This window comes from Lygodium microphyllum, chromosome 24, assembly GCF_053477565.2.
Source record: "Lygodium microphyllum isolate KBCC chromosome 24, Lygodium_microphyllum_v1.1.10, whole genome shotgun sequence".
NCBI lineage: Eukaryota > Viridiplantae > Streptophyta > Polypodiopsida > Schizaeales > Lygodiaceae > Lygodium > Lygodium microphyllum.
Window position 1 is genome coordinate 85,830,717 of NC_141158.1, and position 11,844 is coordinate 85,842,560.

Consider the following 11,844-nt stretch of genomic DNA (forward strand, 5'->3'; position numbering starts at 1 on the left):
TCGCGAAATTCACGGACGTCGAACACTTTTGGGTGGGGGATCTCCCCTGTCCTAAATCTCGTCCATGCCCAACACACTGGGTGACAAATTCTATTTATTAAAAAAGTATGCTACACCTGACAACAATCGAACCACCACCAATGGGTGATGGTCAAAGGCATTATTACCACTGGGCCATCCGTCATTTTGTGAAAAGCTATCTGCAATTCAATGTGTAAAGGTAGTAAAGGACGAATTGCATGCTACCATAGCCGTCCGGGGTAGTGTGTGTCCTAACCATGTGAGACTTCCACTTTTCTATGCATTGCCTCCACCTTGCAAGTCCTTGCACATGAGCAATTACAGTCGTCCGTCTCATGGAGTGCTTTCATTGGTACTAGGCGCTTCGTGCCTAGACTCGCCCCAGCGCCGGGGCGGGCACGATTTTCACGGCGAGGGCGGGTGCTGGACGTGTGGCACCCGCTCCCGTGTTTCTTTGTGCGGAGGTTGGGGTCTGCCACGTGGCACCGGCCCCCAAACTCCCCTTAAGTAATAGTAAAGATTTTGTTTTGCCTTAACTGCATGCCCTTCTGTTTTACACCCTGAACTGTCCGTCCCCGATGTGTAACGGGCCTTAACTCATTCTTTGGACGCTCCTTGCTTTTTGGATAAGGAATGATAAACGAGACTTCTTATAGCTTGGCGTTGCGATGGTTTGGTGCTGGATGGCCATGGCGACTGCGCCCTGCCCGTCTTCTCCCGCCCCTTGTCCGCTTGAATTCTGCACTTGGGGCCGAAGAAGAACCTCTCCTGCTCTAATCAAAGCATTGAGCTTGGAATCCTCATCCTCATCTTCATCCCCATCCTTATCACGGAAACGGCAGGTAATGGCAGTATGCAGAGCCGTTGCCAAGGACTCCCTCCCTGCGCCTGCCACAGCCTCGCCACAGCAAGAGGAAGGCCATGGTAGAGATCCCAAGGAGGCCCCCAGAATCACACAGTTGCTCTCCATGTTCAGCCCTTTCAACAAAATCTCTGTTCTCGAGGTCTCGCAGGACTCTGAGTCGGATTTCGCAGGCTCTCGAATTCTCATCCTTGATGAATCTGGTGAGTTACCTGATCACCTCTTGCCCCCTTTCTGGGCTACTTATGTACAGCTTCAAATGTAATTCTCTAGCATTTCAATTCAAAAGCCATATGTTCGAATATTCTCTCAGTTTTGTCCTGCATCGTCATTTTGGACTTTGCACCATCCAGATAGAGAACGCATATTTGCTCAGAAGCATTTGAAGCTTGAATACTTTGTCCGGACAAACTATTTGGGATCAAATACGTTTGAAAATTGAATACTTTGTCCAGGCAAGCACACATTTGCTCCAGCATTTCTGCAAATTGATACTTTGAATGTTTAATTTTGACAGAAAACACACATTGGATCAGCATTCAATGCAATGCATAAACTGGCACGTAATCGCTGTAAGTGAGCTGGGAAATTTTAAGACTAAGCCTATTTAAGCTCAGAAATCTGAAGATGTGCCACATACATTTGTTGTGTAAATGCAGATGAGCTGGACCTTTCTAGGCTTATGACTCGACCAATGGGCATGTGATGAGCATAGCTACATGATAGCAGCAGTGCCATCACCCATGTCACGGCCTACCATGGTTATATGTGCTGAGCAAGCAGTTGGTTTAGGCTGGTTAGCAAGCAATTGGATTTAGTAGTAGTTAAGGGCAAGTAAAGGCAGCCCAACCTTGATTTTTGCTCAGCTCCTGCCTTAGTCTTGCTTCTAAACCTAGTTATCACTAATGGTCAAGATTGCTGCATGCAATTAGTATAATCCAGTTTTAATCAGTTGCTTTGATTCAGTTTTTGATCTCCTTCCATCTGAATGCATCAGTCCTTTCCAACCTGTCATGGGGTGTTGTAATCTGCAGAAATATGTAGATTTCTCCTGCCCTTGTTAGTTCTACTCTTCTTTCTTGTTGATTTACTGTCTACAAATTGAATTTTACATTTGGTATTTGAGCTAGAGTTCAAGCCAGTAGATGAAGATCAGAATTCATCTTCAGGGAGCCATCCGACCCGGAGAGTGTGATACAAACCCTGTTTGCTTACACATGTGCTTCCTGCAAAGGACTATGTGGTTATGGACCAGTGATTGATTTAGTAGAAGAAGCAAGAACCACCTTCCAAGAAAACTGGCCTTAGTTCTTGGAGAGCTAGGCTAGGTTTTGTCATTGTTCAAGCAAATTCTGCTTCAAAGTGGCACATCTTGGACCCATATCTGTACTTTTGATTCATCAGCTACTCCTGCCAACACTCCAACCTGATTGGTTTAAATGGCTCCTATCTTCATCTCCTTAGCCAGTGTGCATGAGTGACCCTGTATATTGCTTACTGTTCTTTTCTGATAGGTAAAAGAGATCCTACTTGTGAGCAAGTCTAGGGACTACCACATATTATTGTGATCTTCTCCATTTCTTAAAGCACATTGTTGTGTATCATATGCCACTCCAAGCTCCAATTGTCTGGGTTCACGTCTTATCATACTTGTCCATTCATCTGGGGAACTAATGGCTTTTAGTGACAAGATGTGCAAAGGCAAGAGTGTAGGAGCGCAGCTTGGGTAGACACTTCAGAGGATCTATGGATAGCCTATGATGGCATTCACTGCAATTTTGTTTGTCAACTTGAACTCTCCCTTTCATGATGACCTGAAGAGCAGCAAACTCAAATGCAAGGTGTTTGTTGAAGTAGCCATGAGCTTTCTGCAACAGAAACACATCTATTTAAGCTTGCCGCCAACCTTGAACAATCATGAATGCTGACATGAACTGTCACAAACACTCTCATTGCTGCCAGATCTCCATGCTGCATTGAATGCAGAAGTTTGGTGCTTTTGTGAAAACATAGAGTAGGTGTGAAAGAAGAAGGTTTTTGGTATTTTTTCACTAAATTAGAGCACTCCCTCTTCCCCACTAACTTGGGCAAACTCCCCACAAGTGGAGGATTTCAATGAGAATCATGAAAAGTAGAGGCAAGCATTAATGATGAACCCAAATGCATTTATGTCGAGCACAGCTGTGAGGTACGAAAGGTACGATACAATACGATACGATAAAATACGGTATTAAATGGTGCTTTAAGATTTTATAAGGTACAGTATGATATTAGTACGAAAAAAAAAACTTGATTATTTTGAACTAAAGATAATAGAATAGATATTTCAAGTCTAAATAGCAATGCTATTAGAGTATATAAGATGAGTACTTGAGGGAAACATGCCAAAACCTAATGCTACATGTGCAACATGGGCTACTACTACCTACAACTTATAACTACATAGATGGGAGTGGATACATCATACATGCATGATCATACAAATAAGAGAAGTATGGGCTTGAGAGAGAGAAGGTTGAGAGAAATTGTTTGAATTTCAAATAACCTAATCTCATGGGAGAATCATATTAATATAAGGAGACTTTAGCTCGTCCCAAAGTGCAGTTCGAATGGGAAAGATGTATCCATTAAGTTGGTACCTTATGGTACTAATACGTAAGGTACGGTATTTAAAGTATGGTATAGTATGAAACCTTTTGTATGTGGTACTAGTGCAACTATGGCTCTGAGAGAGAGAGAGAGAGAGAGAGAGAGAGAGAGAGAGAGAGAGAGAGAGAGGCCTGGGGGAGAGAAATAAGAAAGAAAAAAGGGAAAAAAAAAGTTGTAGGCTTGAAGGAGAGTGGCCAAAAAGTGCCTGTTTTTTCGTACTAAATCATACGGATCGTACCTTACAGATCCGTCCGTACTATGTATGAAGACAACCCTGATCCAAGATACTATACTGATAGGTATGCTTGCCATGAGTTCACTGTGAGATATATGCAAATGCATATGGTTGTTACCACAGCTCTACAACTATAAGTTTGCATCAGCTTATGATCAATTTAGAACCACATTGGCATCAATTTGTGATCAGTTTTCAAATTAACATATGATCAGTTTATCCCTCAGTGGTTTTCAGTTGGTTCTATGGACAAAAACATATTTAATGAATGCCATTGACAGTTCAGCCATGGTGTATGCTTAGTTTATGCTTTACTATGCTTGTTTAGTCAAAATAATTGAGAAACATAAGAAATGGATGTATCCAATGGGTTTCTGGCAATAATTTTAGACTATATTTCAATTTTATGCTATCTTTATACTTTGCAATATATTTTTACTTGGGCACAATGTAGTGCAATCAAGGACAATTACAGGGATTTCAAGGGGGAGTTTTGTCACAAGGACATGAAATTTTTAGATGTTTTGCTTTTGCTAGAGACATTTGATTAATTTAATGATCAAATGTGCAATGTTGTGATGCACATGTGATGTGCAAGCAAATATTTCATGATAATAAGTCAAGGACCTTGAGGAAGTAGTGGATGTCAAATAAAAACGTTGTGACAAGTTATACCAGCTAGGTTTTGAGTGACAGTTGGTATCAGTTTGGCCCTAGGACAATTAATTGGTATAAGTTTGGTATCAATTAATTAATACTGCTTGTCCAAGGGTCAATTAAGGCTAGGGACCACTTGGGGTTGCAAATGGCCTAGCCAATTAAATTGCGGATAGACACATTTAATTTTGGTTGGGTCAAAAGGGCTAAAATTATTTTTCACAATTAATCAATGGTTGAAAATTACTAGAAAATGGGATTAGAAGGCTACCACTTGGCAAAAATGCCCATGCAATGGGGGAGAACGTTGTTTGGGGGCTGGAGAGGTAAATTCAATTCATTCAAGTTGAGAGAGAGAGAGAGAGAGAGAGAGAGAGAGAGAGAGAGAGAGAGAGAGAGAGAGAGAACAAGCTACTGATTAGAATTCCCTACTGTGGAGAATCCCCAAAGGTTGGTGACTATAGCAAGTGACCCATTAGGAGCAAGTGGCAACATTTATGGCATCTCCAACAACAAGCAACAGCATTTAATGTTGGTTGATAGTAGTCTGAGGCTCCTCGAGCAGCAAGCGACAACATTTTGGGCAATCTCTAACAAGGCACCAGCCATTTATAAGGGTTTCCCATGAAGAAACTCAAGAATTTCTCTCTAAAGCTCTCTAGACTCTCTCACCTTCTCCAGGTTGTGCTGAGCCATTCTTAGCAGACCTCAGCCATCTCAGCCAAATCTGATGGATAGCAAAGGAATTTCTATTGTAAACCCTAATTGACAGCAATAATTAGTGCTTAGTAGCCACCTTGGGACCCATACCAGCAATTGGGGGCATTGAAGACTGAAATCAGCAGCTAGAATTCAAGGTATTGCCAGAGATTTCGGATGCCCCCCATCCCATTTGATTTAAGGTAGCTTTTGGCCAATCAAGGGTCCAATTTATACAAGTCCTGCAGGTGAAGATCAAGGTGCAAATTGCCTAAAGGCTTGCCGATCATTTATGACAAGACATTTGGATCAAGGGAGGAGATTAAGAAAATCTTAGTTGCACTCCATCCAACTGCAATACAAGATAAAGAAATATTACAAGGAGCTCCAGTTTTGGGGCCAATAGGGTGTCCAATGTCCAAGATTGTTATGGTAAAGTGTGCGTTTCAATTTTGTGAATTTGCTAATTGCTGTAATTAAGTGCTTAATCAGGATTCCACCACCCTCTCCAAGAAGGAAGGCTGATTTTAGGCTCCTCACCCGAGCTCACATGAGGGGACATTTTGGCAGTTTGGCCAAAGTTGAGGAATCCTTGGTCACGTATGCTCAGTGGCATTGCTAACAGGGTGGTCACGCATGCTACTAGAGATGTATTGTTGACAAACATAGAGAGCTACTATGACTACTTTCTCTTTTCAAGACATGGTACGATGGATGTTAGGTTTTCTCCAAGGCACCTTGTTAGTGGTTTGATCATCCACTGCTTGGGTATCCCTGGTCCATCTTGATGGTCATTGTTGTATGCACTATGATGAGTCTGCAACATTGTATATTGTATTGTACTAGATCACCCATGATCTAAGCTGAAGTATTAGCAAATTCTTCGGTTCGTCTATGAGTCTTTGTGTGAATCAATGGGCTAGACACATTTCTTTTCATTCCTAGTTAGGGTTGCATTATTCATGCCTTATTTATTGGCATTTATTGCTGGCCAACCAGCATGATTACTTTATTATTTTTGGGCTGGCAGACTTTTTCATGGATGTAACCTATGTATAGGCTGGACTCCCTCCATGATTGTCATTGTCAGCATACTAAGACATTTGCATGTCCTATTGGAAAGAGAGAGCCAATGCCAATGCCCAGTGTGGAGAAGGAAAAGGAACAATGCTGCACCTACCGTAGGCTAGAAAAACATTAAATGTCACAAGCATATTGCTGGTGAATCTCTGTTCTGCATTGAAACAATTAAAATGCTTTCACCAACACTTACAGCAAGTGCAAAAGAAGATGCTAGCTGTATTACCAGCTTAAGACAATCATACACACTGTCTCTCTTACCAAAGTCAAGTTCCTAGCAACAGAGCAGATCAGAATGTGACACAAAAGCAGTAAAATCAACAATATGCAATGAAACTCCTTTTATAGAAGAACATGGAAATAATGTGGACATGAGCAAGCGGACAGACTTGCTACATACAACACCCCATAACAAGCTACTACTGTGGCCTGCAATGCCACCCATGTGTCTGCAGTATGGCAGTGATTTGCTGTTCACCAGCTCTCTGAAGTTGTATTGGGTTGATATGTTGTCCTGAATGTGGCTGCATCATCTATGTTTTAGACAGAAGGTCAAAAATTTATATTTGATGCTGCTGCTGCTTTAATGTTAAATGATTTGATGTGAACATTGATGGTCCACATTTATCAGGGTGAGAGATGTGCTGATTTTCTGTTTGTAACCTCTTACGAACATGGATTGAGTCTTGTTTGGGTAATTTTTGAATGCAGGAAATGTGCAAAGCATTTTTAAGCATGATTGCAAATGGACAAATTTTTATTGGGTATGTTTTCTTCTTATGATAACTATAACTGTCACACCTTTTTTCTCATCTATTGGACCTTGCAGTAATGAAGAAGCGACAGTTTGCTTCTCTTAGTCACAGTTACATGAATGCTCTCTAAAAACTGGTCAACTAGTTAAAGCCATTAGCTTTAAGCAAATCTTCCATTGTATGTTGTTCTTGAATGGTAGGCTAATAAGAGGTATTAGCATTAAACAAATATTCTGGTTTTATGCTGTTCTCAAATGCCATTCAAATCATCAGTAGCTATATTGTGTTTTTTGAGTCGTGGAATATGATAGATGAAGGGTACATCGTTTCACTTTAGCTCTGGTGTTCTTGTTTTTTTCTAATTATCTCTTTACAGGACCAATTTGCAACTCTCCCACCTATCATTCCAGAAGGTCCAATAGCAATTCTTGGCCTGGTACTAGACGAATTGTGTTGTAAGACTTTAGATTAAGGCAGCTGAACCACTGCCAGGGTTACTTACCTTCTCTCAAACAAACTTGTGCTTTGCAGGGGGCTGGTACGGCTGCACGATTGATGCTAGATTTGTGGCCATCCCGCAAATTAATTGGTTGGGAAGTTGACGAAATAGTATGAACATGGTTATTTTTATTCCTCCTTTGATTTTGACTGGGTATTTCCAGTACATAAAAACCCTGTCCTATGTGCAAGCTCTTAGTCATCTTTGGTGCAACCCTACAATGGATTGGCTAATGTCATTGACTTCACTACAGTGTGCTTGTGTAGCTGATTGATGCTGCTAGAATGTATTTCGGGTTATCAGATTTGGAGGTCCCTACCGCAGATGGGGGTGTACTTCAGGTTGTTATTGATGATGCCCTTTCGCCTTCTGCAACAGTTAATGGTGGCTTTGCTGGTATGGTATTATGCCTAATAAACAAAACTTTTTATTTGATGCTGTGAATCGTGATGTCCTTTATGTATGCTTCTGTGAGGATTTGCTGTTTGGGCTGGATCTCTTTTACAGAAGGCCAGGAAAACAGTTTTTCCATGTTAAAATAATGTGCAGTATCATGATCTAAGTGGTTTGTGGCAGTGGCATTATTACAAAAGCAAACGATCTAGATGAGGCTTTACGTTTTGCTCACACTTACACATATTGCAATTGGTATTAATCCTCGCAAGCCAATTACAAACTCTTGAGTACTTTAGGTGTTTGATGTTATTCTTTTCAGGCATAATTGTAGACTTATTTGCGGATGGGCAAATTCTTCCCCAGCTACAACAAGTATGCATGATCACGATTACTCCTTCAGTCCTATATTTATGAAATAATTATTTTAAATTTACATATCCTGTTTCTTTTCATTTTTTGTTCTTTGGAACAGCCACAGATTTGGCTTGATCTTAAAGAAAGGCTCAAGGATGGTGGACGAATTATGGTTAACTGTGGTGGCATGTGTGTTGAAAGAAGTGACTCAAAATCTGGTCTAGATGATGGGACATGGACATGGGAGGATGGTGGCTTTGCTAAGGATGCTACCCTCAAAGCCATTGCAGCAGTTTTTCAGGGTCAGGTATGTCTAAAAGCTGGCATTCTCACTAGGCAGTGGAGAAACCACAGGATCCTTTGAAGATGATTTATGTTACACTGTGTAGGCACATGACCGTCCAGCTATTTAGATTAATGTGGGATTATCTTTGCATGGACAGACTTTATATAGGATGCTGGGTGGTGAGTCAGACAATTTTATGGCTTTGACAGGGCCATCTCCTGATTTGACATCATGGGCAGCTGCTCTTCCACCAAAGCTGCAAGTTGGCCTAACGAACTGGAAAACATTTCCCATGTAAAAACAGGCATGACATTAGACTTAACAGGGACATAAAACTAGAAACCTTTGAGGTGGTATCTATTTTAATGAAAGAACCAGTAGGGTAGGTGCTGGGTCTGAGCAACATACTAGGTTTCTTCATTTACTTATTCTTGACCTTACCCATACAATATGAAAATTCCACTTTCAAAGGAAGCCCCAATCCATCTTAGGTTTGGGCGACTAAATTGTAATCGGTTACCAAAGTCCATTCAAAAATTCTTTTGGAGCTGCTGTGTCTTCAGTTTTCATTTCTAAACTTTTTAAGGTATTAAAAGAAATATTCCATTTATCGCATCAACGTTAAGAAACATTCTGTTTGAAAGGGAAGATGCCTTTGGTTGGCTACCAAAGTGCATTCAAAGATTGTTTTGAGCTGCTATGCTATGTCTTCAGTTGTCTTTTCTAGACTCAAGCGTATCAAAAGTAACATTCTATCTGAGTTGATTGCATGATTAGTTTGCTTTGCATATAAGCAGGATAATGCATGGGACCTGACGTGAAATACATGTGCCAAGTTGGCATCTGTCGGCTTGAGTGCCTATAGAATGCATCCTGCTGCTTGACATTTATACAGTCTCATCACTTCATGGTGTGTAGCAAGCGATTCTTTACCCAACAAATCAGCCATTTCTTTTCATAATTTTGATATTCAATCTAGTGGCAGGTGAATGGAAGCAAACAAAATTTCCATGTAGCTTCACCCAGCCATTGTGGCATTGGATAGTGGAGTCTAATATGTGTTATTGTATGTATGGATATGGATTCTACTAATTTGAACCTCATTGGGAATACTGGCACAATTACATGGTTTGGTGGTCGTCAAAGAATCTATTGTTTGGTGTTGATCAGAGATTCATGGTGAAGATTGGAGGTAAGAAAGATGGTTACCAATGAGCACCAATGAACAGTGCTCTTGGATGAAAATGTGAGATCAAGTATAGACAGTAGGATTATGCATAGGGAGCCCTGAGGACTAGTATTGTTCGACCTCCACCAAACCAGTGTGGAGGGATGGAACTTCCATCAGTAACAAGATAAGCTGACTTCTGGACTTGGAAAGCCCGCTTGTGCTGCTCACAGGACTTCAGTTGGTTGTCCCATTATGTCTTGGTAGCAACTTGTTCCTTTTACCAAGTGGTCCAAGGTTTGTGCTTTGGAAAGCTGATGCTACAACTACATCCAAAATCCTATGAAAAACATTGTTTCTCATGCTACAAAATCTCGTTAGAACTTGCAAGTGTCCAAGGAACACATTTCATTAATGAGGTGGTAGAAGGCAGGGTTCATACTTCCATGTGTCCACCAAGATTGGATGAAAATATGCTTGCTGACAATGTGGGCATTTATTGTATGTAAGATGTGAGGTATGTGCAATGGTTCAATGGCATATCAGTCAATGCAGAGTCTGAAGTCTCACCTTGTTCTACTTTATGAACATTGTTAGGTCTTTCTTCATATCTCATGGTTTTTGAATGGTTATATGCTGATAGATCTTCTCAAGAAGGCCATTTAATTTTAATGGGACTAAAATGAAAATATTCCATGTATCATGATATATTATCTTTACAGTCTAATTACTTCCTGGGGTCTCAGGAGAAGAAATAAAATTGAAACTGCTCCTCTTATGGTTCATTGACTCGTCTATGGCCCCAAGCTAACCATGCCCTAAGTTGACTAAAATAGCAACATGGATGTGTTTGACAAGACCGGTAAAGCTCAATCCTATTGGTGATGTAGTTAGCCATGTCTTTGACTTGATGCTGTGGATTGGTCGTGTTAACAGAGATGTGTGCTCTGACTCGATAGATGGAGATGGTGACCTCAAGGATCATTGCTATGTTTGGATTCGTTTGAATATTTTATCCTTGATTGGTCCTTGGAAAGAAGTTGATGGTTTACCATAAGTTTGTAAGTGTATTTGGAAGCAACATATCCTAGATTGGTCCTCAAAAAGGAGTTGAGGGTCAACCAAACATGTGTAAGTGTATTTAGGAGCAATATATCCTAGATTGGTTTATTAAAGAGGCTTGGTTTAGCATGCTTGACAGGTTTACAATGCATCCTGAAGGTGTGCAAAACACCAAAATATGTTGCAAAGGCACATGCATATCATGCTAGTGAGATTTGACAAGCTAGTCAACAATGCACATAGGAGCCATTTTCATTGACACAATAATCCATAGCCATCCAACCCTTTGAAAGAAAGACAAACTAATTGCAAGGTTGAAGTGTGACTCAAAAATCAATTATGTTTTAGTTATCATTTGTGATGAAAAATAGGGAGAAGATGATGAAGAATAGAAAGGATATTAACTTACAAACCATCTCCAAATCAAAAACCTTCATATTGGTGGAAATAAGGTAATTGCTTGCTCAAATGGGATTCGAAAAGACACACAATTGAGTACTCATTTTTGTGTATATCCACACATGTACATATGTATGCATGCATGCACATGTGCACACATGAATGAGATTCTTGTGCCATTTTAAACAAAAAGTGTTGTGCCATTTTAAACAAAATGAGATTCATTTCTACAAATTTAATGCTCAAATGGTGACCAAAACACTATCAACCAACAACTTATCGAAATTTAGCCCATACTAACATCTAGAGTTCATTCACCTATTAAAAAACAACTTTATCCAGAGTGACCTAATAGTGCTATCACATTTTGAATTCTATTGTCACTACATGAGAGCAATAACAAAACTATGGTAGGCCATGCTATCTTTGTGGAGGGAGAAAGCCACAAGTTGATTGAAGCCACTTTTCAAGTTTGAGACAAGGGCAAGCCAATGCTTATTTAAGCTCTTGTTCAGGTTTGAAACAAGGACAACTTAACGAACATTTGTCTCACAATATTCATATCACCAAATGTCACAAATTTAAGGAACATGCTTGCTTGATGAGAAAATCCTAATAGATTGCTTGCTTGATAAGAAGCTTGTGAGGTGGAGATGAAGGTCATCATACATTCTTGGAACCATTTTAGTTCAAAAAATAGGGGAATACTTAATTATAGATAA

General features: G+C 40.2%; 1 protein-coding gene across 2 annotated transcripts; it reads left to right on the forward strand.

Moving 5' to 3' along the window:
- Positions 1–619: 619 nt before the first annotated feature.
- Positions 620–9,040, forward strand: LOC148015322 (uncharacterized). Of its 2 annotated transcripts, none has more exons than XM_087665097.1 (8): positions 620–1,086; positions 6,915–6,967; positions 7,335–7,394; positions 7,490–7,567; positions 7,724–7,853; positions 8,173–8,225; positions 8,326–8,514; positions 8,703–9,040. In XM_087665097.1, the coding sequence occupies exons 1-8, from the start codon at positions 690–692 to the stop codon at positions 8,718–8,720; spliced, it is 978 nt and encodes a 325-aa protein (XP_087521223.1). In that variant the 5' UTR covers positions 620–689; the 3' UTR covers positions 8,721–9,040. The 2 variants fall into 2 exon arrangements, with proteins under 2 accessions (XP_087521223.1, XP_087521222.1); XM_087665096.1 differs by having other exon boundaries at positions 623–1,086; positions 8,651–9,040.
- Positions 9,041–11,844: the final 2,804 nt, after the last annotated feature.